General features: G+C 41.7%; 3 protein-coding genes and 1 long non-coding RNA gene across 8 annotated transcripts; 1 reads left to right on the top strand and 3 right to left on the bottom strand.

Moving 5' to 3' along the window:
* Positions 1-9: 9 nt before the first annotated feature.
* LOC101077570 (STAG3 cohesin complex component) lies at positions 10-12,188 on the bottom strand. 5 transcript variants are annotated; one of them, XM_011610914.2, is made up of 32 exons: positions 12,065-12,188; positions 11,065-11,159; positions 10,639-10,738; positions 10,204-10,416; positions 9,327-9,423; positions 9,000-9,076; positions 8,671-8,875; positions 8,377-8,528; positions 7,635-7,832; positions 7,356-7,454; positions 6,753-6,832; positions 6,144-6,251; positions 5,965-6,082; positions 5,693-5,795; positions 5,515-5,618; positions 5,310-5,402; positions 5,049-5,141; positions 4,765-4,965; positions 4,501-4,568; positions 4,343-4,430; positions 4,113-4,193; positions 3,497-3,589; positions 3,235-3,400; positions 3,002-3,135; positions 2,603-2,704; positions 2,258-2,391; positions 2,017-2,139; positions 1,493-1,677; positions 1,132-1,294; positions 888-992; positions 711-777; positions 10-626 (listed from the first exon to the last, which is right to left on the bottom strand). In XM_011610914.2, exons 2-32 carry the CDS (start codon positions 11,091-11,093, stop codon positions 576-578), a joined length of 3,630 nt encoding a protein of 1,209 aa, XP_011609216.2. In that variant the 5' UTR covers positions 11,094-11,159; positions 12,065-12,188; the 3' UTR covers positions 10-575. The 5 variants fall into 5 exon arrangements, with proteins under 5 accessions (XP_011609216.2, XP_029702990.1, XP_011609217.2 ...); XM_029847130.1 differs by lacking the exon at positions 12,065-12,188 and adding an exon at positions 11,542-11,831; XM_011610915.2 differs by lacking the exon at positions 12,065-12,188 and adding an exon at positions 11,542-11,831 and having other exon boundaries at positions 11,065-11,162.
* LOC115252324 (uncharacterized) lies at positions 12,177-13,230 on the bottom strand. Its single transcript, XR_003890739.1, has 3 exons — positions 12,770-13,230; positions 12,448-12,679; positions 12,177-12,204 (listed from the first exon to the last, which is right to left on the bottom strand). It is a non-coding gene; the product is annotated as an uncharacterized lncRNA (long non-coding RNA).
* gpc2 (glypican 2) lies at positions 12,182-20,937 on the top strand. The gene is made up of 11 exons (XM_003970632.3): positions 12,182-12,613; positions 14,108-14,266; positions 15,870-16,004; positions 16,565-16,740; positions 16,822-16,902; positions 17,019-17,184; positions 17,741-17,871; positions 18,309-18,455; positions 19,032-19,168; positions 19,330-19,502; positions 19,591-20,937. The coding sequence occupies exons 1-11, from the start codon at positions 12,430-12,432 to the stop codon at positions 19,860-19,862; spliced, it is 1,761 nt and encodes a 586-aa protein (XP_003970681.3). The 5' UTR covers positions 12,182-12,429; the 3' UTR covers positions 19,863-20,937.
* A 48-nt stretch (positions 20,938-20,985) lies between these two features.
* LOC101078027 (integrin alpha-6-like) lies at positions 20,986-27,382 on the bottom strand. Its single transcript, XM_029847756.1, has 19 exons — positions 27,234-27,382; positions 26,787-27,149; positions 26,487-26,700; positions 26,276-26,327; positions 24,886-24,974; positions 24,684-24,797; positions 24,540-24,611; positions 23,865-24,048; positions 23,635-23,756; positions 23,406-23,559; positions 23,230-23,313; positions 23,085-23,164; positions 22,937-23,011; positions 22,623-22,725; positions 22,352-22,528; positions 22,177-22,278; positions 21,990-22,100; positions 21,816-21,916; positions 20,986-21,493 (listed from the first exon to the last, which is right to left on the bottom strand). Exons 2-19 carry the CDS (start codon positions 26,893-26,895, stop codon positions 21,382-21,384), a joined length of 2,055 nt encoding a protein of 684 aa, XP_029703616.1. The 5' UTR covers positions 26,896-27,149; positions 27,234-27,382; the 3' UTR covers positions 20,986-21,381.
* Between the last annotated feature and the right edge of the window lie 128 nt (positions 27,383-27,510).

The following is a 27,510-nucleotide window of genomic DNA, read 5'->3' on the forward strand; positions in this document are numbered from 1 at the left end:
TTCAAAACATTTTAATTAGCAAAGTCCGACTGTGCTGAGATAACCTTTATTATAGAATTCTGGTTTTCTAAAACATTCAGCAAAATATTAATTTCACTTACTTTGTTCCCATTTAATATTTGCAAAGTCCGACTATTTTGAGATGATTGATACTTTATATAATTGTGGTTTCTTAAATCTTTCAGCAAGATATCTATTACACTAAATTATACAATGCATTTCAAACAAAACACATGCAATCACATTTTACTGTTTAATTCGATTTTCAGTCGTCTTGAATTAATCTTATTTTAAACATTCAAGGTCAAAAATTTAACAAATATAATTCTCAGAAAACAGTACAAAAACACAATGAAACTAAATTCATAATGTAACTGAAATGAATTTCTCTGTTGAATATTATTTGTTTTGTCATATTTAAAACCAGCAATGATGAACATTATTGGAACAGAACTGGAATGCTTTAGAAGAACAAAAACAACTCATACACTCCCTGATACTGGAACAACTGCCAACACAGGAGCATTGAAGTGATGTTTGAATCACACAGAACCAGCTTCAGCCTTGCTATGGCTTCAGTCAAAGAGCCCTGTAAGGACACTGGTAGGGGTGGGATGCACGGACGGCTGTCAAATAAAAGGTTGGTCAATACAGAAATTTAACAAAAATCTTTTGATCACATATTGTATCATATTTTGCCAATAACTTACTGGTGAGAAACCAGATCCATGTTCAGAGTTGCTTTGGATTTCATCGTTGTCTTCAAACAGAGATAATCTGCAAAAAAACATTTTGTTCTCATGCTGCAAGTTTAAATAAGGACGGTCACAATGAGACAGTTAACCAGACATAAAGGGAAACCAGTTGTGAGAATCACTGTCACTTACAAGTTGAAGTGAGAGTTTAGGCTCTGCTGAGCCTGGACAGGGCTGGTCTTACTGGAGACAGAGTGCCGGCGCTTCATGGCAGATTTTATTTTTCTAACAGGTAACCTGATTCAGGATTCAGGTGGCATGTTAAAACTTTATTTCATTCTTTGTTTGAACATAAAGCCATTTTCTGCCTTTGGAACGTCATATCTACTGGCATAAACAAGACATGGTGGGATGAGGAAATGTTAACTTAACATACCCTGAAAATTCGTCTTCAGAATGAGGCTCACTCAGCTCGTCGGTTGCAGAGCCGAGTTTCCCGGACGGCTTCTCCGGCAGCTTCTGCATGGTGGAGGTCAGAGCTGGGTGGTGCAGTCTGCTACTAATGGAGGGGCTGTCTAGCCAGGAGCTGGATGCAGAACCTGATTCAGACACAAGACAACCCTCAGTTTTATTAAAATTGACTTTCTTTTTTTCCCCCCCCCAATAACAGTGAGGATATTCCACACCAGCAGGATGCTTTTCTATAATACACTGGTCTAAAATACATTTATTTTAATAAAAGCAATTTTAACAATCAATCACTAACATCCTATCATATCGATGCAGCCGTACAATACCTGTCTCAACCTGAGCGGTGGTCCTCCTGCGTTTGGATAGAGGGGTTTCATCTCTGGAACAGGCGCTGCCTTCCTCATCCTGCCCTGCCACAGGAGGGCGCTCGACACCCAAAGACCGTTGATACATTCTGAGGGGCGGCCAGGAGAGGGCAGCACTGGGGCACTCCGACTTCAGGAAGGCAACACTGGAGGGGGAGGGACGACAGTGATGGAGAATTCAAACAAAGACTAACTGACGAGTCAATTTTTCCCCCCTAACAGCATCACTTTCAATCTATTTATTATAATGCAGCAATATTACATATTCACTCTGCTTATGCCCTCATTTTCCATGGAAAATGTATGCAGCAATCTTTGAATAATGGCAACAAATGAACAGAAATCTAACATGTAGGAATTAAATTTTGGAACAGGTTTATCCTTTGACAAAACAATTCTTTATATGTCAGTGCTGTATTTTGAGTGGCAAAGAAAGCACGGCGTCAGATCTCAGTGAAGAGATTTCTGTGGAGTTTTTCTTTTACAGTTTAGGACGATCCGCTTGTAGTAGCTTGAAACTGAACTCGCTGAGAATCTCAAGGAAAGCCACATTTGGGAGACGGTCTTCTCCATCCTGTGGCTCATGAAATGCAAAACGTATTCCATCCCTAAAAATAAAAAAGCCCACACAAAGCAGCTCAAGACACAAAAGTGACAAAAAAGAAACATCGCAGAGTTAAATATTAAAGGGACAGATCCAATGTCTCATCACACATGTTTACTTACATGTGTAGGGCCGCCAGTGGTTCACGCACATGATAGAGATCAATACCAAAGCTCATGGCGAGCCTTTTGGCCAATTCTCTGATCTCACCGAGATTCTGATTTTTTGGATCTTCTGTCAGCATCTCGGAAAACATCTACAAACATACAATTTTGCATAACTGAGGGTCTTAAATTTGTTTGACCCACATACCTAAGAAGTCAAGGCCTTCCAGTCCTTTGATCTATCTATCTATCTATCTATCTATCTATCTCTGTACATCTTTACTTATAACAACTAAGTTTCCACTGCAGTAATTCTATACAAATGTTCAAACAGAAAATGGTTATCGAGTTGTGGGTACAGACCTGCTGCAGGCTAAGACAGACCGTCTTGGCACTCTGAACTGGATTTATCTGCTTGCTCTTGCTTATAGTCTCTTTTATGAGGTCACCGAAGTCATTGAAGCACTATAAAAAAAAGTTTTCAATTAAATCTCCAGGCTTATTTACAGAAACATCCAAGAATTTGAATATCATCCACTTTGTTCTCATCCCTTGTGTTTCTTTAAAACACTGTTCTTCGTGAGTCATCCTTGGCACCTCACCGATTCTAAAACTGATTTTGTCACCCTCCTCCACTCTTTTACACATCCTCCTTAATATTCAGCTTTCATGCAAACGTTTCTTGCACTGCTAACATAAATGATCAATAAAGAAGAGTCAAAATGTTTATGCCACCATTCGTGACACTTGATCCATCTCTACCTTGCTGTAATGCTTAAAGACATCAGTGGCTGCAACCAGGTCAAGCACTCCATAGATCACCAGCTTACAGTAACCAGCAAGTTGATTGCGTTTCTTCTGGAGGAGTGTTATCTTCATCTCATCCTCACCCTTAACTAGACAGGATACCAAGGGGTAATGCATAAAAACAGAAATCCATGTTATAGACCATATATATTAAGGAAACAAACCAATTTCCAACACAAAATACTGACCGTTAAGATCAGAACTGTCATCAGAGAAGATGTAGTCTATAAGGAAACCTGACATATCACAACGCAAGGAATCAGATGGAAGGTAGACGAGCGTTTGAAGGGTGGGCGTAGAGCGTGCTGAACTGGGACTGTACAACAGCAGCAGGTCACATAGCAACTCAAAAGCCTGTAAATGAAGAATTTAAACATCTCAAGGGTTTAAAATTTAGTTGTGAAAAGGGAGAAAATGTGTAGCACAGACCACTTCCACTGTAGGTCTTACCTGGTCTCTGATCTCAGTGCAGTCCAGGGAGAGACAGATCTGACAGACTTTGCAGTAAGAACGCACATCCATCTTTAGGTGCTTCAGTTCAGCCTGGTAAAGATAGCAGAGGCATGGAAATTATTGATATGATTTGTTCTTGCTGGTTTTCATCATTGCGTTGATCTTTTAAGCCCATGTACATGGTGGTGTGAACTGAACACTGGGAAGGAATGTGTTTTCACTGATGCTTGTGAAAGAAAGATGCGAATGGTGGGATAAGTGGCAATAACATACAATAATTTTGCGACTAAGGCACACTTAAGTCTTAAATGTTCTCCAAAATGGATGGGGCACCTTATAATGCAGTGCGCCTTATGTATTTCTTAAAGAAATAGCACCCGTAACTGAGACGGCACCTTTTAATACGGTGCGCCTTACAGTTGTGAAAATACGGTACTTAGAGCATGGGGGGATAAAAAAGAAGTGAAATAACACACTTATCATACAGCTCATGATATTGTGCAGTTGAGCAGATGTGGCGTCATTGTGATGTTTCATTGTGTTAATAGAAAATGGCAAGTGATATAAAAGGTGAAATGCAACACAGATGCTCTATTATGAAAAAAAAAAAAACCTCCGTTGGCGTCGAGTTGACAGCATTCACTTTAGCCCACATCAAGTGAAAGGCAGCGCACTTCAGGGCTGACACAATAAGCTGATAAAAGAAAATAGATTGTTCAGAATGAACACAGCTGTGATACTTTTCAAGAACGCTCTCAGCAACTATGGCCAAGGCTGGACTCAATGACAGTAGCATTGAATTATACTAAATATCAACATATGCAGTCGTCATTTAAAACAGACCTCAGTTTCAAGCTCTTCACAAGCAATCCTGTTGTTCAGGACCTTGACACAGGGGTGAAACAGCTGCAAACCTGTCAGGTCCTTCGCACTGGAAACAAAGACATGGATTTTTTGACATTTTCAAATTTCTGCACTGGTTGTTGAAACAACACACTCACCCGCTCAAGGCTGCAATCCTTTTCAAGGCAGTGGCTGCGCAGTAAATGTCATCACCATCTGCAGCACCCTAGGTGCACAAACATATTTAAATACTAAAGTAATGAGCGCACAGTTACATTACAGATACTTGTGCTTTATTGACAAAGAATCTTAAATATAGATTACCGGTACATATCAGCAGGCACTACGTACACAGTGGATATCGAGTGCATACATTAGTAACATGCCAGTTTCCAAGCAACACTAAGACGGAATACTCCCACCTGCAGCAGCCCACTTAAGTAGGTGTTGAAGCACTCCACCAGGCTGTCTAGCAATTGACTGAATACCAGATGTGCACGGGAGGAGAAGGTGTAGGAGTCAGAGCAGAGTGTGCAGGCCAACTGGGCACAAGCCTGAAGCACAGGGAGCTCCGTGTGTTTTTCCACAATCCCACATATTTGAACCAGCAGCAGGTCCAGGTGCTGACAAAGTTATACCAAGAAATTGAAAGGTTGAAATATAGCATTAGTCATCATAAAACAGATGTCCTGTGAGTGACTCCTACTTTCTTTAGTTGTGAAGAGTTGCTGTACATCTCCAAGTCAAAATACAGAGGAGCTTTGAGAAGAAGGCTCACTTTCTCTGCATCTGCTGAGTACTGTAAGTCAGCAATAACAGTAGAAAAGAATAAGATATTGACACAAAGACCTTTTAACCCTGAGGGCAGTCTTTAAAGTACAACTGAAAGACTTTTTTGTGAGTGGTTTCTCCTTCATCCGAAAGATCAGTTTAAATCAGTTACAACATGTGAATTGTGCTTGTGCACCTTGGCCAGCAGCAGTGGCAGCAGAGGGATGAAATGTGTGGTGAGCCGTCTCCTGTCTTGTTCTTGGATTTTCTTAGCCTTCAAACTCAGGTTCTAATGCAGCATAAAAATCCACTCAATAGTCCATAAAACAGCATCATCCATGTGTGGGGACACAAAGCACGCTCAGACTACAGAGAAGGATCGTTAATTTGTCTGTCAACACCTTTTTTCCATGAGATCTCCCAACAGGTGGCACTGCCAGGGCTGCTTGTTTGATGGTGCATATCATCAGATCTATCAGTGCCCCCTCTTCCTCATACACAAGACCTGATAAGCCAATAGTGATTTGGACTTGAGTTACAGCATATTCAGATTTTCACAGTAATCACCTTGCTTCTCACCACAGTCCTGTAGCAAAAAAAAAGTCATCCTCTCCCAGTCTCTCAGCTCAGATCCCGCCACATCCCACAAACTATCCACCAGATAGGCTGCGTGCTCATGGAGCTGTCGAGGAAGAGAGTTCCCCATTACATGCCTTTACTAGTTAACTATGTGACAGAAATAACACCTTTTTTTTTTAAGTGAAGAGAAAAGGCAGAAAGAGTCACTACCTCAAGAAATAACACCTTTTTTTTTTTTTTAAGTGAAGAGAAAAGGCAGAAAGAGTCACTACCTCACTCTGGATGTAGAAGGAGATGAGGATTTGAATAAAGGAGGCATTTTCATCTTGCTCTTGCTCTGACACCTGGTTTTCACTGGCAATCACACTTTTTAGCCTGGGACATAAGTCACTTTAAGATTTACCGGTAAGTGATAACACACACACAAAAAAAAAGGATAAAAAAAACATACTTGTTATAAAGGAACTTGCCAGCTGCAGAAGCCAGGCCTTTGTGTGAAGTATAAACAAGAGGATAGATGCAACTACACTCTTCCTCTCCCAGGCCTTCCTCTGTCCCCCTACAAATTTGCAGACATGAAAAAGACTACAACTCCATTCCATTGTGTGTACGGTAATTAACAAACTATATAGTACGTTCTTAAATAAAACTACAAGTGAATAGACACTGGGGGGGGCATTTATTTTGCTACCATGTAAGTTACTAAAAATCCCACAGCAGAAAAGAATTAGTAGGAGGGTCTATTACCAATCCTGTACCAGAGGCCATAAAGCTGCACATATTTAGAGAAAGTCCCCAATGCATTCATTATTGTATTTGGGGTAATGTGTTTTTCTCTGATATCCTGTTTAAGAGCAGTAATGCAATGCAATGTAATAAAAATGCATAAAACAAATATTGACTCTAAACAGTATTAAATCTAATACGGGTTGAATGCAGGCCATGTGAAATGGATCACTATAGTGTGGTCACGATTGGATTGAATAAAATAAAGTTTCTCTGTGGTGTACTGTGACAGTAGAGATGGTAGGCAGACACCAGAGACAGAGAGAACCCTCACTGATGGATCAGCAGTAACAGATTGAGCACTTCCACTGCTACGTCCGAGTCTTTATCCAGCACCATGCTGAGCATCCTCTCCTACACACACACACACACACACACACACACACGTTTAATGGCACAGAGAGAAATCATGCCAGCAGACAAGCAGTCATTAAAGACCAGACATTAGAAAAAAAGGTGCCAAAATGGATGCACATACACAAAAAACATCCGATTATGCAGCTAACCTGGCATTAAATCTATCTGCTGCAGCACATGTGGCTAAAGCGGGTTCTTCATGTGTGCGAAACAGCTTATTAACTATCAGTAATTGACAGCAATTATTTCCACTCCAACTCCAGATACGTGTCCCCACAAAAGGAAGAAGCAAACCAGAAAAACAAATTTGAATACTAAAAAAAATGCTAAACAAAAAAGGGGAGAAAATAATAATCGGGTGTTTGTACTTTTTGACAGAGCCATACATGCTGAAAACAAAAGAAACCCCACAACAATAAAAAGAGATGCTGAGGCAGACACACAAACAGATCAGCGGTAACAAGAAGCTCAGAAAGAAGAATTAAATGCAGGGCGAGCACAGTCCAGAGGGATTCCTTACTTTAAATCTACTGGTGAAAAGCTCTAGGCGGCCAATGAATTCCTTCTCCTGGTACAGACCCTGCAGCGCACGTACACACTGCAGACGCACTGAACTTCGCTAAAGGATAGAGGATACAGTAGCACACAAATAAAACTGGAGTGATTCAAGTTTGTTACAGGTCTTTTTTTTTTTCTTTATGAACAATAAACATTTCTTCTATGCGTGCGAATGTCTGCAGATGGATTAGAGTTTCACACAGTACAGTATTTCACTCCCTATATACAGTATATTGCTCACCTTGTCATGCAGGGTCCATCCCAGATACTTTAAACATTTGTCATTAAGGAAATGTTCAGGGTCCAATTTAAGCCAAATGCCCAGCTCCTCAATGCAAATTGCCCGGATCTCAGGCAACTGGTCCCGGTAACGGTGCACAAACACACCACGAAACATACCATTCATCATGGAGGACACCTCCTCTTTGTTCTCATGCAGCTGCAAGACAAACATATGGAAAATGCATAGAGAATATCAGACCAAAGACAAATGTAATGGCCATTTGTATATACACACATATAGCCAAAGAGAATGTATATAAAAAAAAAAAAAAAAAAATCAGCATATTGAAGTGTTGGTTATTGAAAAAGGCTTGTTTATATTGACTTAAATATCTGACACTGGCATTTTATAACTTTACAGTTGTATGCTGTAACTGCTGCTGATGGAAAATGCACATTTTAGTCATAACTTACAATTTCTCTCCCTTACAGAGAACCTATACCAAGTTCACGCCATTAAAGGCCCCTCTACTCCTTACCCAACCTATGTTGGTGTAAATTACTTTGTAAAACAAGCCTGTCGAGAATGAAGAGGCAGCAGTCCAGTGATAATGATTCTCAACGACAACGCATGCTCTACAAACCTGGAAAACTGCAGTTTTCACCCTGCCATGCAATTATTTCCTAATCCCTGGGTACTAGTGAGAGTAGGGAAAAGTGGTGATCTATTGTCAAGGTGTGCAGCTGAAATTATGCGTTACCTCACTAATAGAGGCCTTCAGCTCCTCCAGTCTGTCAGAAGCTCGGTCAGGATCCCTTTTGCTGCACTCAATATCACATCTTCTCTGAGCAGTCTGGAGCTGAATTGATACTCCCAGAAATACTTTTACCAGACCAGTCATTAATTTCATAGCTAAGAGGAGAAACATGAAAACAGAAGGTTTATGGCTGGTTAAACCTTTTCAAGTGTAAAGCTTTGTCCTTTTATCAACAGCAACACCAGATACAAAATAAAGATACAATGAGTTGTTCAGACTACCCATTCATTTGCTTACCAAGCAAGGTGCTTGTGTGTCTGAAGGCCCTGACCTGGGAGTCAGACAGGCCAGTGAGCAACGCCAGCAGAGAAGGGAAGAGGTATTCATCATAAATGAGGCTATTCCGGCATGAGTACACCAGAAGCTGGGCAAACTCGCACAAGCCAGCTTTAAAGCGCTTCAGCTGGGGGCCTGGTGTGGACAACGGGTAGTTCACCGAATCCTTATAAATAAGTGGAAATAACATGAACGAACAAGTAACTCCCAAGGTGCAAATACAAAGAAAAACAGACAAAAAACAGAAACTACTTTTTTTGATGCAAGTACCAAGGTTTTTCCTTCCTTACCTCATTGAAGTCTTTAGTTAATGCGCCAATTATCTCAGCATTCTGCAGATTGTCAAACATCTCACTGCTAACCACACCTAAGCAAAAGAATCATTTGAACAAAATGACAAGTTAATAAAAATCCCTATAATTCTATATCTTGAGGTACGTTCAACTCTTTAGATGATTTTAAACAGATATGTTTTATATAAAATATTGACGTGGTATTGTTGCCATACTGAGGGATCAATATTTGACCGCTGATAATTGCCTGAGCTAAAATCAGAAAGATAATCTGTTCAACTTTGACCCCTGCCCTTATTCCGGTGGACACTCTTGATCTCTGACCTTTACATCCACAGGACTGAACAATGAAGTTGATGAGGACCAGAAAACTGTCTTTTTGGTTCTGTTTGTAGCTGTCGAGCCACTCATCCACCACCGTCTGTTGGATCGAGAGCAACCAGTGAGGATGCGTTGATTTGACAGAGCAGATTTACAACAACATAGATTAACAGTGTAACTTCCATCCTTAATCTCAGTTAAGTATCTAAAATGAATATGTGGATACTGGTATTAAGTATTTAAGATGCTTTCGATAAACCATTTTAAAGTAACAATTCCAGGACTACACAAAGCAATAGATTCTACTATTGATTAATCCCACTGTAAAATGCACTGGATTTATTTTTGCATTTGAATTTTCAATCGTTGTCAAGAAGAAAATAAAATGCATAATTTCTCTTCCCTTAAGCAATTACTGTGGTGAAAATTGAATGTTTTATTTGTGAATGTTTTATCTTTGGCAGCCACAATGCAATTGTAACGCAAAAGGTTTTAAGATGAATAAGATGGCATCGAGTGCACAGCAACATCAGACTTGATAGTGTGGGGATGGTTGAAAGCGCGCATTCACAGGATCACCATCTACTCTCAGCAATAGTTTCTTTCTGTTCAACTAGTGGTCCTTCCTTTTTAATCTTTAACTTGGAAAACGTGGGAAGATCACAACAAATGGCTGGGACGGATGCATCACTGGCTACACAACACAGTGAAAATGCTTGAGTTTTTGCGTATCAAAGGCAATCCTGCAGGACCACATCAGTCAGCTAATGACAGCAGATGATAATCCCCTCATTGTTGGCTGGGAGCACTCTCCTCCTTCAGCACCTCCCTCCCTTTATGTGTTCATCTACACCCTCCTTTCACCCCTGTCGGTGCTCACCAACATTGCATTCTTTCCAGAAGAGACAGCTTCGTAGATATCCTCTGCTCTGATGTTCTGGTTCTTCTCTATTAAGGGTCTGGGAGACGTCTTCTTGCGTGTCCCATGGGACTGCTGCTGCCATTGGGAGAGGTCTGGAGAACTAGAGATGGGGCTATTACTGCTGCTGGATGTCCCCTTCAATGCAGCTTTACGCCTGGGTCTCTTGGGTGGCTGGGATAAGAAAAGAAAGAAATGGGTGGGGATTGGGGCAAGGGTTTAAATGTGAATAGATGGGTCAACAGAATTAGTGGTAGTCATGGAGAGGTTAGTTTTCAATGTAAAGCAAATACCCTACAGTGTAACTGCAGTAATAACCTGGTGAAAGCTCGAGATCTTGGTTGAACAAAACAGGAAACTATCAATATTGATGCAACTAGAAAGGGCAAAACTAACCGGAGAGGCAGGTGCGGCTTTTTTACGTGGCTTTGTGACTTTCATTTCAACTTCACTCCCAGAACTGGAAAATTCATCTGAGGTGTCATCCAGCTCAAGACTAAAGAAAGCAGCAAATGCACAACAAGCAGACATCATCTTGAATAAAATATGCTAAAAGTTCTTGTTTTATGCACCCCCCCACCCCAAATTTTTTTTTTTCCTGTTTTACCCATTTAGTTAGGGCTCTGTTAAAGGTTCCATCTGTCTTTATCACTTGTGCAATAAACTCACAATACTGGACAAATGACAAGTGTAATAATCTGAGGCTATATTCTTTCTAAAAACAGTAAAATTAACCACTGCCATGCCACAATCATGTCTGGGTGGATTAGCAGAGCGCCATTCAAATGAATGTTAAGAAATTATAGGTTAAGTCTGCCATACCTGTCCACAATGGAGTCTCCATTGTCCATTCTTGGTAATAATTGGGGATATCTAGACGTCTTTTGACGGGTTTAACAATCTGTCTCCGAAGAAACCTACTTTAAAAACGAGATTTAAATTTTTCTCTTCGCAACCATCCAAGTTAGCTAGCTAGAGTTATTAACAAGCTTAACGACGGGTCGAACATTTTAGGAACATTGACATTTCTGATACGAAAACAAGTAAATAACAGACAAATAAGTCAATAAAAGATTATACGATTACCGCCATTACCACTAATTTATACGTGTCAATGCATTTCACATTCGTAACGAACTAATCCCGTAGAAAAGGCGCGAATTATGCTAATTAGTCATTGTAAAAAAAATTATATATGTATATATTACCGGTATACAGATTTGCTGCGCCACAATTTTTTTTGCTGCTAATTTTAAACACAAATAGACATTCAAGCTTAGTGAATTTAAAACCATTTACGTTTTGAATACGGCCGAATATACAACTTTTGGGCAATTTCTTTTCAGCTAGTTCCTGTTTTACGCCTCGCTGCCGGTATCGGCACTTGTGCATTCGTCCTGTCTATAGTTTGATGGGCACTAAGGTGGCTCAGGCTCAGCTGTTCCCCGCCCCGCCACCACCGGCTACGCCGTCTCCTTCCCTCTGGGCTCCATTGTTCGATCTGTGATGGGTCTTAACCGAAGTAAGGTTTTCTGTGGACAACTCGCCACCTCCGGTTTCTGCCTTCTAAATAAAATGTCTACGTCTAACCAGTAGACGCATGTATATGGATGAATAGGTATGAAACTATTTCTTGCATGGTTAGCATTGAATTAAATACCCAATCTCTTATTACAGGTTGAGGTAATGGTCATTTAAAATATCAAGAAGGGTTTACGTATGGAAGATATTCATCTTTTTTCTCTACTTGCTCCTTTTTTTCCCCCAATAAACTTTTTTTAAAAGGTGTGTCAAAACCTCGAATGGCAAATGTTTGACTTGCCTTTATAGAGTCCCGAGATTTTATTTTGAAAACGTATTTCCGGTGTTTGTCCTCTAGTTCCCGTACGCTTGACTCGGTTTGGATTCTGGATGAGACTGAGGAGACGGGAGTGCCCCATTCACGCACAAGAACACCGCTCCCTGGAAGGACAAATTAACGAAACGCGGTCAATGGAAAACAAATGTGTCAGGTTTATCCTGGCTTGAACGCCAATTTTACTCTCTTAATTCACTGGGAAACTAGGAGTTTTTACTTATATTGTGCGAGTACTTTTGTTTAAACCGGTCAATCCTTCATTTATTTTTAAGGGAACTGCGCCCTTCACTCTGGTTGTATTCAGCCGCCGTATCTCCTTCCGATTTGCGATGAAAATGGATGCACACCTATCTTTCTATTGGAAGCCGTTGCTGGTGTTCCTGCTCACGGTCTTTGCACTCTCGGGGCTCCGGAGCCCCTTGGCTGCTGCGGGGAGGAGCTGCGCCGACACACGGCAGGTGTACGCAGAGATGGGCTACAGCACAGGCACCGCACCGCAGACACAGATCTCTGGTAATATTTCTCCATACATTACAGACCTTGTGAAAATGTCTCCTGAGTCATTATGGGGGTATTATCCTGATTAAAAGATATATATTCAAGACATTCGTGTCACAAATACATCAGTCACAACGCGTAAAAGTAAATAAAATATGCATCAGGACTCACTAATTAGCACCTGGGATGTAGGGCCTGAATATAATGTCAGGTTTTCCTCAAGAGACATAAAGCAGGCTGATTTAAAACAAATTACACCACCCCCTCCTCCTTTCTGAGCCGTTTAAATAGGATGATTAAGAAGATGAGCAAATTGCCAACACCGGTGTAACAAAGCACCTCGCCCCTAATTAGTCTTTGCCTTCCTGAGCCAATGTTAAATCCCCGCATATACCCAAAGGCGGCTTTGTCTGCTGATCATCTTATCTGCTAAATTACATGGATTAGAATTTTGGAAAATAAGTTTTAGAGAGAGAGGATGAGGGGTGATTATCAGTTAAAAGTGAGGGAGAAGGTGTTCTCCATCTTCATGAAGCTTTGTTTCAAAAATGAAAGAAGTGAAGTTGCACAGCTCTGCCTTAGAAGGATTAACTTGTGGCAATTGATGTGTGTGTGTGTGTGTGTGTGTGTGTGTGTGTGTGTGTGTGTGTGTGTGTGTTGCGTGTGTTTGCGTGTGTGAGACGAGGCAACTGCAATATTGATTTATTTTGTGCGTGTGTGCTGGAGAGTCTGAGCTCACTGTCCCGTGGGCCAGGGGAGCAGATGGCTGGGAGAACGAAGGATGAGGAGAAGCAGTTCAGACAGAAAATAGAGGGATGAGATGGGACTAATAGTGAGAGACACACACACGGGGAACAAAAGAGTCAGGGGTGGAGTTAAGGATGGCAATTGTGACTCCATGAAGAGCAGTAATATACATGATTGTTGTAAAAATTGCGACTGTCCGACCCACTGTCTTCTTATTGTTGCATATCATTCATTACCTTTGACAGATCAAAGATCCACCCTGAGCTGACAAGGGAAGGTGGATTAAGCAGAATAATTCATGCTGGGTTGTTTCAATTCACCATCACACCCTTTCTTTGATACAATTTCAATTCAGAGACGGAAGAGATTGACGAGCAGTAGAATTAACTCAGTGAAAACTCACCTGGCACCTTGATTTTCATTCTCCATTTTCATTAAATGTATATAATCATTTTAGCATGTCTACAGCAAAGAGTATTACACCTGCACAGCTGACACATTTGCAGCAGCTGCCAGGTGCCTTTATACCAGTGTGGACCAAAATCTGCTTCCAGAACCCTGATGGATGTACATCATAAGGTCAATCTGAAGTCAAAATATGAGCAAACTAATAAGACATTTCTAAATAAATACTATGGAAATGTGTCAACATCAGAACTAGATGTTATGTCGAAAGCATGATATCAAGCTACCTCCACAGTAATTTCTCAATATTTACAGGACACTGATTGATCCAAACCTGCGTCTGCTGTTACCTTGTAGGTGAGCACCTGCGTCTCTGTCCTCAAGACTACACCTGCTGTTCCAGTCAGATGGAGGAGACGCTGTCCCTACAAAGCGAGAGAGACTTTCTGAAGGCCGTGGAAGACAGCAGCCAGTTTCTTTTGACTACTTTCACCCAGAGGCACCGCAGGTTTGATGGTGAGAATTCACAACTTGCACGGTGCTTAATCTAAAAAGAAAAACACAGCTGCAGCCAGATGAAACCTGGACTTGATTTTATGGACTCTAAGCAGTAAGTTTATTGAAAAAAAAACAAAAAAAAAACTGCAGGGTTTTGCTTGAAGCTGCAATGCATTTAGTTTGGTCTCTGCGATTTTTGTAAAAAGTGCAAATGGTGATGATTGACAGCAGAGCGAAAACTTATTAAGCCTCTCCGTGTGCAGAGTTTCTCCATCTTTCGCTGACTTTGGAAGCCAAAAGCACAGCGGGGCATACATATTGCAGAGGTCCCAGCATGGGTCTTATTTATGTTTAATCAATTTGAGTTTACTGTTGCACTTTATTAGAGCTGGGTCATAGTCGAAGCAGTGGTGGTGTTGTAGATATCCTGACTTTCATTTCCGATGTTCTTCTCTAGAAAGTATGATTCAGAGAATAAACCCGATGACTCTGACTTTTTATTGAGCATTAGAGTCACAGCTGAGGGCATTAAACCTCAAATTAGCCACACATCTTCTGTCTAATATTAGAATTTCACAGTTTTCTGGTTTTCCCAGAATCACAGACAACCTCGTGTGATACTGTAACTTATTAAAGAAATAGTGAAGACATCACTGCATTTCCATCTGCCATGGTGCACCTTTAAATGACTCGTATGGACAGTGCAGTTCTCAAACTCTCGTCTTCTTAACCGCTTTATCCCTTTCGAGGTCACGGGAAGGTTATACCAGTTCTCAAACTCATCCTGCTGGTGTTTTTCTACTGCAGCTAGTTTTCTGGAAAATGCTTTGTGTCACCCGTCTGCATATATAATTAATTCTTGCAGCTCACGTGGGGAAAAAAGACATAACATCAATGTACTGGTTTATCTGTATATGCATTTCAAGTTCCAGTAAACATGATTAACTTAATCCTTTTCACATTGCCCCTAGTTGCAGTAAAGTACAGCATATTGTGAAGTCTACTGAACAAGATTAACACTGTTTAACACATAAATCAAATGCTGTAGAGATGCTGAATGAAATATTTAGTCATGATGGAGCACTTTTCCTCCCCCACAGACATTAAATCTTGACTAAACCTGGATGACGCCATCATTATGACATGTTTTTTCCTCCCCAGAGCTGCCAGACAAAGTCTCAGAAGACATGAAATATTACTGAAGAAAGAGTCATTTAAATGTGGTGGCATGTCCCTTTAAAATCAGGGATAATGCTACCTATAGACGGCTGGGCAGCGCTTCAGGGAATTCAGCCCACGCTGTCTCAGATTCTGGACATATCAGCTACAGTAGAAAGCAGAACTGAACACTACCTCCTCCTCCTCCTCAGCGTGCACAGCCATTACCTTTTTTTCTATTTTCATTTATATAATGTCTATGATGAATCACTTAAAGCCGTGGAAGGTGTGGAAGCCCACATATGAGTCCCGGGGGCATAAATAGATTCCATTTTGTTAAGACTCATTTACAGGATGAGCCACCTGTCAATGGGAGCTGCTGATTCCACATGAAGAACCTGGCTCAGATGTTGCTGACAGATTAAGAAATCTGAGTTTGTTTGTTTTTTTCATCATTCTGCAGAGTTTTTCAGGGAGCTGATCGACCTGTCGGAGAAGTCCATGAACCAAATGTTCACCAAGACCTACGGCCGGCTCTTCACCCAGAATTCCCATGTGTTCCAGGAACTGTTTGTAGAGCTTCGCAGATATTATTCTGGTAATTTTAGATCCCTCTATCCATTATACCAGTGCTCACATTGGGCCTTTCTGGTTTTGTTCACCTTTTACAAAACATTAAAATCAGTGGAGTTGGTGGTTCTACGTCAATCCGGAGGTTTAGTGTAGATTTACCAGTTTGGATTGCTCTGGTGGTGATTCCCCAGTTGCTCTGAAAATGACAAAAGAGTCAGCTTTTTGTCTAGAAAGAAATGCCAAGAGGGAAGAATTGGACTCCTGCAGACAACTGATTCTATTTTTATATTGTGTTTTTTGGCACAATGACAGTGCATTGGCAAGACTGCCTGCCGGCTGTGGCAAACTAGTCAAGCTGTCTTTGTTTGCCAAACAGCATGTATGGCTCATTTGATGCTGTATAGAAGAGCACAGCCTGTCTGCCAATAGACTGTCTACAATTCTGTAATTATCTACATAGACTGAGCATATTATAACACCCATTACAGCCTGCAAATAAGCAAATTGTTTATCCCGTTTTACAGTAATATCTTTAATTCACTGTGGATACATGTGTATCATCCTCGGGCATCTTTGTGTCTTCAGGCGGCAGCGTCAGTCTGTCAGAGGTTCTGTCAGACTTCTGGTCCAGACTGGTGGAGCGTCTCTTCTCTCTGGTAAATCCCCAGTATCAGTTCAGTGATGACTACCTGGAGTGTGTCAGCAAACATGCCGAACAGCTGCAGCCTTTTGGGGACGTGCCGCGCAAATTGCGTGTACAAGTGCGTATCAAGACGATGCATCCTCCCCACTGACATGACTGGATTGATTAAGTTCTTGCCTCTCTTGTCCCCTGTTAAAAGATGTCCCGGGCTTTTGTTGCTGCCAGAGCTCTATCACAGGCCTTGTCAACCGGTCGGGATATTGTTAACAAAGCAACAAAGGTGAGTAAAGAACTGTTGCTGATAATTTGAACTGTAGATTTGAGAAAAAAATGCCATTATAAAACCTTTAGTGCATTATTATAGTATCCAATATTTCACATCTGTGCTTGTTTTAGCTGACAGCTGATTCGCAGTGCGTCCGCGGCCTGATGCGTCAGTGGTACTGCCCCCTGTGTCGAGGATTGCCCTCCTTGCAGCCCTGCCACTCTCTCTGCCTCAATGTGATGAAGGGCTGCTTAGCCAATCAGGCTGATCTGGACACTGAATGGAACAATTTCATTGGTGGGTTCAGGACAGAAACATCCTGATGTGCTGCCAGTGTTTAATGAGGTTGAAGGCAGCATTTAGCGCATTTTCAAATTATAAATCCATCATATAGCAGCATCTCTAATTTCAGTGTGATTAATAAGGAAAATGCCATGGCTTAACTGACATTACATTCAGAATTAGATTTTTAATATATTGAGTACAACTACAAGCAGGTTCTCCGTTTCCCCTTCATTTCCTTTTTTGCATTAATGAATTCCCACTTCATTAATCATTCACACCTGTCTGCTCTTTTACGATTGATCTGTCGCTCCTGGTTTCCTTTCCTCAACCTGTCATCATGCAGTCCATTGAGAAGGCACCACTACACATTTCACCCTCATTTGATTCACATTTTTTACTCTTCTCAAAACCACAACCTTTTAATCTTCAAACACAGATGTCATTACACCATTTCAAATAATCAGACAGTGACTGATTCCAAACAGTGATCAAGAATGATCAGCCAATAAGAACATAGTTAAACATGATGTCTGATACCGCTTCCTGTGTCTCTTTTTTCCTCTTTCAGACGCTCTCTACCAGGTTTCAGAGAAGCTAGAGGGGCCATTCAACATCGAGCTCGCTGCCGATTCTGTCTCAGTCAAAGTGTCAGAAGCCATCATGCACATGCAGGAAAACAGTGTCAGCATCTCCACAAAGGTCTGAAAAACTTGCTAATGTTCCTCAATCCTAATCACTGCGCATAAATCTTCATTATGACAGCGCAAAATCCCCAAAGCATTTAAAAAGAACGGCAACCCTTAAAACATGGCACCAGAGATGCTCACATCTGGTTTAAAAAAGGAAAGCTGTTTCTATTATGTTCTCACTTTATGTTTTTACTCATTTTCGTATTAACTGTGAGTCTCTAATATAATATTATGATTCTAGTTTTAAATAATTTGGGATATTTTCAAGGGAGAAAATGAAGGATTGCTCAATATTATAATATTTCTAGGATGGTAAGACAAAGGGCATGTTGAAAAGTAAAGGAAAGAGAGAAGTGTGTGTGTGTGTGTGGGGGGGGGGGGGTTGGGATAATTAATTATTTAATTTTTGAAGTTATTTTCAATAAGTAAAATCTACTCTACATTTAGGTGTTCCAAGGTTGTGGGAACCCAAGGCCAACTCAAGGACGCTCTAGGCGTTCACCCAAAGAAGCAGGAGGAAACAAGAGACCCTTTCGTACTTACAGTCCTGAGGAGAAGCCCACCACGGCGGCAGGCACTAACTTGGACCGACTGGTGAGGAAGAAGAAAAAACCCTGTGCAGTGGTGAATTGTTTTGGTTTAAATAAGACCAAAACAGCTGCCAAACTTTAGTTAAATGGGAATCATTTCTGCAGTCGTCACATTGATTAGTGTATGGGAATTGAACATCTTATCCTCAATCTGTAGTATTGCATCAAATCAGAATTGGCTACCAGATGACACTATATCAAGTCATTTCTCATGGTTTGCAGGTCCTTTGTGTAGAGACTTCAGTATGGACAGCGAAATACAGTTTTAGGAGCGACTTCAGCTGAATTATAAAGAAAAAAAAAATCCATTATATGTGGTGTAAAACTGAGAAAGACCAGCAGGCTTGAATGACCAAATTCCAAACAAGTAAAGAGGGGGAAAAAAATGAAAGGATATTGTGGTCTATTTATAAAAATGTTGAAAAAAGTAGCTGACCCAGAAACTGCATCGTGTCTTCCCTCAGCCTTAACCAACGTCAGCACTGCAGCATCAATATGCTTTGTGCAGCCAGCTGTACCAAACAAGGATACTTTAAAAGCAGGTCTGAGTCATACCTAATTTCTTTCCGCCTCCATGCAGGTCACAGAGCTGAAGGAGCGGCTGAGGCCCATGCGTGGCTTCTGGGTGTCCCTCCCACAAACCATCTGCAATGATGAGAAGGCGGCTGCAGACCTTGTCAATGAGGACCGCTGCTGGAATGGGCAGACCCGGGGGAGGTGAGCCTGGGCAGAAGGGGGGGTGAGCGTGGCTGGGGGTTAGTTGGATTCCATCTATATGCACTCTTTATGAGCTGTTTTGAGAGGCCTTGACACACTCACATTAGTGAGAGGCATTAGTGTCTCACTTTTCGAACATTGCCCCTCTTCTGCATCTCTAGGTACCTCCCAGATGTTACTGGTGATGGGCTAGTGAGCCAAATCAACAATCCTGAGGTGGAGGTGGACATTGCCAGGCCAGATGTGAGGATCAGGCAGTTGATTATGGAGCTGAGGGTGGCAACAAACAAACTGAGACATGCTCAAATTGGACAGGACATGGATTTCATGGACAGTGAGTGTGCCCGAGCAGGATTTTTTAAGACTTATGACTGCACCAAGAGCATTAATCAGTTAGATCATATTTTTATGCATTTATCCAGGTGAGGAGGGCAGTGGTTCTGGAGGTGGAGATCACATTGAGAGCTACAATGATGACTGGCCAGGACATGGATCACATTCTCCCCCTTATAGCAAACCAGCTCGCCACCCTGCAGCATCCCCTGCCAAACCGCCGCGAGTCAAGGAAAGAAACGGGCCCAAGTGGAACAGAAACAACGGGCGGGTTAAATCTGCCTCAATTCAGCACAATTTCTCCCTGTTTCCTTTGTTGTTTCTAACTATTATGGCTACTGCATCCCCCATATGGAGATAGCTGGGCATTACAACCATGATGGAGCATTAGCTTCTATCAGTCAAGCACATCATGAAGAAAAAATAATTCCATTTGGTTGCACCAGCAGAAATATATTAAAAAAAAAAAAAGAAACCCCAAAAGGCTAACCAAGCAATAATGGAAAAATTAGTTTCTAGCACAAAGGAACAAACGTGTATATTAATTGCTGCAACAGAGCCAGCTCCCTGCCATAAATGATTACAAGAAATGTCCTTTTTAGCACAATTTGTGATACTTTTAAACTATTGGAATCTTGAAAGGCGCGCAGTGTGGAAGCGTGACGAAACAAAAGAGGAATTTAAAAATCATTTTGGGTGGTGAGGCTTTTTCAAGTTAATGAGCTTCATTAGGAAATCTGCTTCCATCTTATAAAAGTGTTAATATAGTGTCAGTTTTGGGTGAGAGATGATTTAAAAAAAAACAAAAAACAGCATGACTCAAAGCCAAACAAATGTTTCAATTTTGAATGTACCTAAAAAAAAAGTGAGGTTTTTAATAATGGCAAGAAGTTACTTATTGTAACTTGTAATTATATTGTTTTTAATTTATTCGTAATATTTAATTTGCTGTATGTTTCTTAGTAGTTTTGGTCCTTTGAGAGAAAAGTTTGTATTCAACACTCCCTGGTATGAATCAGTTATTCACATCATTTTGGAAACAACTCAGCATGTCACATTACTGGACCACTGTTAAAAGCATTAACCAAGGAGTGTGTAAGAGGAATCGTCCGTTTGTACGAAGGTTTTATACCATTGAATGTTGGTGTCATTGTTTTGAGGTGAATGAGGTCATTGGTTGCTGGAATGTAGTTTGGTTAGGCTGAAGAAGGATGAGGCAATAGAAGAACTAATTAAGTATACTTATGCTTTGGTGTCGAACCACAAAAGATTGATATTGCATTATGAATGTCAGGCCACACTAAGTTTAACACAAAAAAGTGTTTCATTTCAATGCCAGCTGAAAGAGCTGCTGCTGCTCCCTCCCCCTGAAAAATCAGAAGCTGTTAAGGATGGACTGTAAAGAATGTATGGAGGTGGTTTGAAGACAAACTGATGTATTTTTTTGCCAAATGATCGACTGCACCTGTGCAAAACAAAAAGTACCAGCAGAAAGGTTTCATTTTAATTTTTCACTCAATTCAGTTGCATATTGAATGTCTGAATGGAGTCAAACAGGAAACTTCTCGTGATTTGTGCAAGAATCTACCCTTTGAAATTGATCATCTGGACCCATGTTCACAGTTTGATTGCAACAGTCTAATGTTGTGCACCTGCAGTACGAACAAAACACTGTTGATACTAAAGCATCAGTATGGTCCTCATGGACGCTTTCTCTGATCCATAGTCATTATGATCAGTATTCATTCATTCTCAACATTTTTCCCCCATCTCTTCCCACCTCTCGCACCTTCCTCATACACTGAAATATAGCACAGCCTTTTTCATGTTGTAACAGTTTTTTGGTAATAAACAAGTGATATTTTCCGCTTCAATTTCTTTTAAAAAAGGTAAATTTCTTCAGGAAATCCCATCTTTAAGGTGGAGAGTTTCTTGGTTTGGGTCCTCAGCTTGGGGTTTTTGATTCCGAGTTGGCCAGTGGATACATCCACGCTGATCAAACAAAAAACATAGAAATAATTATGTATATGTTTGTAGCCAATATTTAGAATATTATGTTGCAGCAGTTTGGAGGGCCGTCTTTAACATGGAGTAACTGTTGTTAAATAACTTGGTGTTTTAATATGTGCATCAGCATAGCTGAAATGTATGCAATTTTCAAGCCTCCACTAAGAAATGATTTCATTTACCATCGACAACAAGAAGACCATCATTGCCAGCAACAAAAGCAACGCAGTGACAGTGAGGAAGATGATCCACCAGGCGACTATGGTGAAATACTCGATCTCTCTCTCCATGAATACTGTCAGTTTACCTGTGTGCTTTGTCAGATTTTAGCCCAGTGTTTTCTGGAGAGTTTGTCAAACTGAGTGTCGCATCCACGGTAATCATTAAATAATTAAATGAGCTGTAATCCTGAAACAGAGAGCTAAGACTTCACAGGTTTTCAATGATGGAAAAATAACTTGAAAGCGTGGTCAGCTCCCACCTCCAGGAATGTGGTGTTCCAGAGACCAGAGTGCAGAACTACCATCGCAGTACTGTCTAGACCCTGCAGGGGGAAGTGGATCTCCACACACCTCAGTCCATCTGTGCAGGTCTGCGAGAAAACACACCTGAAGCTCACGTTCACACACCAATCCATGAGAAATAAACGCAATTCAAAGCTTTCTCACTAGCGTTTTGTATTTCCTTTTTGTCGGGAGAAATAAGAAGTCACCGCTCGTCAGTGCCTCAAGTTCTGCTTCACGTTTTTTCTTGGAGGGTCCTCGCCAACCCTCGATTCCAAGCAGTAACAGGTCAGAAGTGTTGTGTAAAACAGTTTGAGTAATAGGCAGAGGTGTTGGGTACCTTTACATCTTTAAGGTGATCGATCTCATTTACAGGCGAGCAGGGCACAGACTGGACACCTTTACTGCTGGTGTGACTCAGGTACAGAAGCCACTTCCCAGCAGAATTCTCCTTTGGCCAGAAGAGGTTCAGTGAAGCATTAGTGAAGGATTTCAGTGATCTACCCAAATTTGTTATCTGCCGGAATAAGACATCACAGCGTGGTTTGACTTTTTGCTTCAGATGTAAACCTAATATGTTGTATGAAAAAGTAGAGGAAAAGATGATTTACCCTAAATTCATACTGAACTGCAGCTCCGATATCCTCTGCCGATTTTATGGTGCTCTTACCCTCCAAGCTTTGGCCAAAGGACACTTGAGATGGCCTAGTTAATCTGATGGACAACATGAACCTTTTGCAAGCTCAACCTCAAATTCATTATCAGTTTTGCATATTACATTGCATCTGAAGATCTTGTTCTGCATCTTCAGATAATTAAAAACACATTTGACTTCTGTGACCTCCAAAAAGCACATAACAATGAAAGAAAACATTTCATTTGCGTTATTAAATGACAAACAATGAGGTAATGATGCCACACTTACCCGTATAATTGCAGTTTTAGTTCAAAAAATACTTTGGCCACCGCCTCAACTGGTTTTAAGTCCTGCCTGCTGGTTCTGAAAGATTATTCACATTCATGTAGAGTATAGCTCAGTGATCAATAACTTATGCCGGTCTCTGATCACTTACGTTTGAAGCTGCAGAGTGATATTCACAGCCTTTGTACTCAAAGAGATGCCTGATGTTGTTAGCATCACACAGAATGTAACCTACAGGGAGGAAGAAGAAAGTGAGGATAGAAGAGAAACTGGTGAGGAAATTCTGTGGGACTGACTTCTGCATCTCTCTGGATTGGGTTTCCCAGTCCACAGTCTATTAGAGTCCCTTTGTCATTGACTGTACAGTCCACCTTTGGCTCCTAGGGTGATGAAAGATGATTTGGTTTTACAGATGCAGCCATGTCGTCCGCTCTGGTAACTTACAAAGGTTCCTAAATCCTCCGGCACTCACCGAAGCTGTGCTGACAATATCAGAGTAACGGAGAGTGTCTGGCAGACTGATGATTGAGCGAGTTTGGTGGGCATCATCCCCGCCCCAGTTGGTCACTGTCAGCTCCAAAGCGATGTCTTCCGCAGTTGGAGTGATGACTGCTACACCATCCTCTCTGACAGAAGGACAGAGCGTCCAATCACGCTCAGCTGTAGATCTGTTCCATTGGGCTTGTGGTGCCTCGTCTTACCCGCTGAGCGATCTGAACACGCTTTTGCCATTTTCTGTTTGTCTGGAGCAGAAGTCATACTGTAGATGGAGGTTGCTTTGGCAAATGTTGTCGCTGCCGCAGCCTCTGTTTAGGAGGGTGATCTGTCAAAAACACACAGGGCAGAGGTCATTTGTTACTCTTTCAAAGGTTCTAATATGCTCTTGTGGACAAAGGCGCTTTCTAAATTTAAATGGTCAAGATTTGTGTACCTCTGAGACCTTGTTATTGGGCTGAAAGCGGTCCAGTATGGGTGTAACCTGTCCACTGGTCCATTGAGTGGAACTCCCCAGAGACATAGTAACTGAGACGGGGGATAGAGTGTAGCCGGTCTTTGAAATCCCGCTGCAAGAGAAGTGGTCATAGTCATCTTTGTCTGTGAACCAGATGATGGGTCTTGTAACACAAGAAAAGAGTACCAGGAGTCTGAGCTTGATGTCAGTACAGATTTCCATATCCTGCCCCGGCAGCTCCAGCTTCACTCGAGGAACCCCCAGAAAACCCACTCTGGGAGGAAGCCTGACATTGCTCTTCCTAATATCAGCCTCAAAAGTGTAATTGAGTACTGCAAAGGGGAGAAAATTATGCATGTGGATGCAGCAGACGCTTCAGTTAAGCAGCCTTTAAGAGATATCATGTAAATGCATTTTTTAAATATCACTTCACGGCTGTTTTACTCCTATTAAGTTACATCTTCAGTCAATCAAATAGAAGAGAAACTTACTCAGTTTTGGGTTGAAAGACTCCGGGTGTGATATGTAAGAAAAACACGCTTGAGCTGTAAAATAACTGTACAAGTGCAAAAGAACACCCGATCAAAGGTGCTTCCTGTTGTCATGTCATGTTATCGTTTGCATTTTATACCATACCATGTACGTTAATCACACTGTTCCTTAGTGATGTCTATTTTATCCGGTGTAACTCGCAGGGTGCTGCTGACACGGTCCACGGGCCTCGCTCTGGAACGCAGAAAGCCTGTTGATCATTTCAATTCAATTGTCTTCATCTCCACGTGCTTAAGTTTTAAATACCTATAAACAAAGACAGAGTCGGACAGAGATCCTACAGCCAAATCAGGGTACAGATTATCGTCCACGTCCAAGTTCCCGGACAGTGAATATCCAAACAGCGTCACAGATCTGGATCTGGATGAGAGCAACTGAAGAAAAGAGAACAGTCAATCTCCCTTTCGGGGGAAATGTCCCTTCCAGGCTTCCATATTTACGTCCCTACCTGCGCTGCCTTTGTGTTGATACCGTTTGACGAGCCACAGTAAAGATACACTCAGCCAGACCCATCATATGGTGCTCCAACAGCAATATCTAACAATGGAAACAACAGTAACATACACAATATTAGTTTTTGGTCCGTGGCATTGTTCTTAAGCGTGTGATTTGTATTTAAAATATGTTGCAGTTCTTTTTCAGCTAGATTATCAGCCTGTAGTTGTCACACATGACCGCAGAGGTCGCTGTTTACTAGGTTTTCGTCTGCTTTGACGGCTCCTTTGCCAGCTCTGTGGTTGACGTTTCAGTTTGTCCGTCGTTTTTATATTAAAATGACTTAACCTTCATAATTATCTTGATTGATGTCTCCTATGTTTTCCACGGCAAGTCCGAACAAGGAGCTTTGTTGTCCAAGAAGCTGAATTGGAGCGATCTTCTTCCAGTTTTTCCCATTGTCGTTAATATATATATATATATATACAAAAGCCCACCAAGGAGGAGGAACCTGAGGGGCTATCATGGAAGAACAAGCCCATGCATGGAATTTACCACGGACAAATTGAGGAAGTGGCTGATATCGAGAAAACATATCAGTGGCTGACAAAGGCCGGACTGAAAGACAGCACAGAGGCACTAATCATGGCTGCACAAGAACAGGCCCTGAGCACCAGAGCCATAGAGGCCAGGGTCTACCATACCAGACAAGACCCCAGGTGCAGACTGTGTGGAGATTCCCCTGAGACAGTCCAGCAAATCACAGCAGGGTGCAAGATGCTGGCAGGCAAGGCATACATGGAACGGCATAACCAGGTGGCTGGCATAGTATACAGGAACATCTGCACTGAGTATGGGCTGGAGGTCCCAGGGACCAGGTGGGAGACATCTCCAAAAGTGGTGGAGAACGAGCAGGCCAAGATCCTGTGGGACTTCCAGATCCAGACTGACAAGATGGTGGTGGCCAACCAGCCTGACATAGTGGTGGTGGATAAACACCGGAAGACAGTGGTGGTGATAGATGTAGCAATCCCGAGTGATAGCAACATCAGGAAGAAGGAACACGAGAAGCTGGAGAAGTACCAAGGGCTGAAGGAGGAGATGGAGAGAATGTGGGGGATGAGGGCAACAGTGGTCCCAGTGGTGATCGGGACACTAGGGGCAGTAACACCCAACCTGAGTAGATGGCTCCCACAGATACCAGGAACCACACCAGAGATCTCTGTCCAGAAGAGCGCAGTCCTAGGAACAGCTAAGATCCTGCGCAGAACCCTCAGACTCCCAGGCCTCTGGTAGAGGACCCGAGTCTGAAGGAAGGAGGCACCGCCCAGGAGGGCGAGGAAGAGATTTTTTTTTTTTTTTTTTAAAGAAAGATGAGTTAGTTAGTTATATATATATAGAACTAACTCATCTTTCTTATAGAACTGTGGTGCCCCTACAGCAAGGTCCTCCCATCTTTGGAAAAGAAAAAAACAGCCACTAATGTCAATATTGATTGTTAGGTGATTGTACAATAATACCATCATTGACTGTAAAGAGGCTGGGAGAGAGTTGAAGGTCTCGGAGGATAAATAAAAGATAATTTAATTAGATATTGTTCTAAAATAAACCTACCCATCACCGTTGAAATCAGCTACAGCCACATCATATCCAAAAGAAGAGGCCAGACCCGGACCAGAGAGGACCAACTCCACAGACAAGTGTTTCTTGGCTCTAGGGTCTGGCCTAAGAAAGGCCACCTGACCACTGTAACCTCCTCTGGGAGCTCCTGAAACGATGGTCAGCTCACCCTTCCTGATAAGAGCCAGACCAGAGTCAATGGAGAATCCTGGAGGACAGACCCATTACACTTATTAGTGAAACTATAACTTTCATTCAACATGGGAAAAGAGTAAGACCAAAACTCAAACCAACCCAGGTAGCTGTTCCTCAGGAGAGGAATAAGCTCGGGATTAAAGTGGTCAATATCTCCGGTCTCCCGTGGGTCATCAATTGGAAATGGAAAGTCGTCTATAGCCTCCATGCGTACGATTCCTGATAAATCACATAAAATTATTATAAATATTAGAATGACATGCCCTGTTGGCAATATGCAAACCAATGGTGGTTGTTCCGGAAATTGCTGAGATGTTCAGAGTCACAAACCACCCTCCTCCACATCTTGTCTTGCGTCTGGACCTGTGCCTGCAGGTCATTTCCTAAGAGGTAACACTGGCCTGTCAATAGGTGAGCCACAAAGGCATCTGGGACCCATTGCTGGTAACGATGGGCGCACATCTACAGAGACAGATAAGAAAACAGGTGAAGACCGGTTTTCAGTTTTCCAGTTTTTGCTTTATTCTTTCAGGTTGTGTTACTCACCATTACATTTTCCCCAGGACCTTGACTTGTTACTCTTACTCCCATCCACTGGCCGTCTATTCCTCTACTTTCAAGGAACTCTAGAAAATAAAACCACTGAGGAGTTTAAATTTAAAATCAGGAACTGTTTTTTCTCATACTTGTTTTTGAACTATAAGCAGATAAAGAGTTTTCACCCTTTCCTGACCTAAAATATAAATATGAACCTTAAGCTGCAACACAAACCCTTGTTTTCCTTTTTAAAACTCAAACCCTAGTGAAATACTGGACAATTCAT

The sequence above is a fragment of the Takifugu rubripes genome, chromosome 14, assembly GCF_901000725.2.
Source record: "Takifugu rubripes chromosome 14, fTakRub1.2, whole genome shotgun sequence".
Classification (NCBI taxonomy): Eukaryota; Metazoa; Chordata; class Actinopteri; order Tetraodontiformes; family Tetraodontidae; genus Takifugu; species Takifugu rubripes.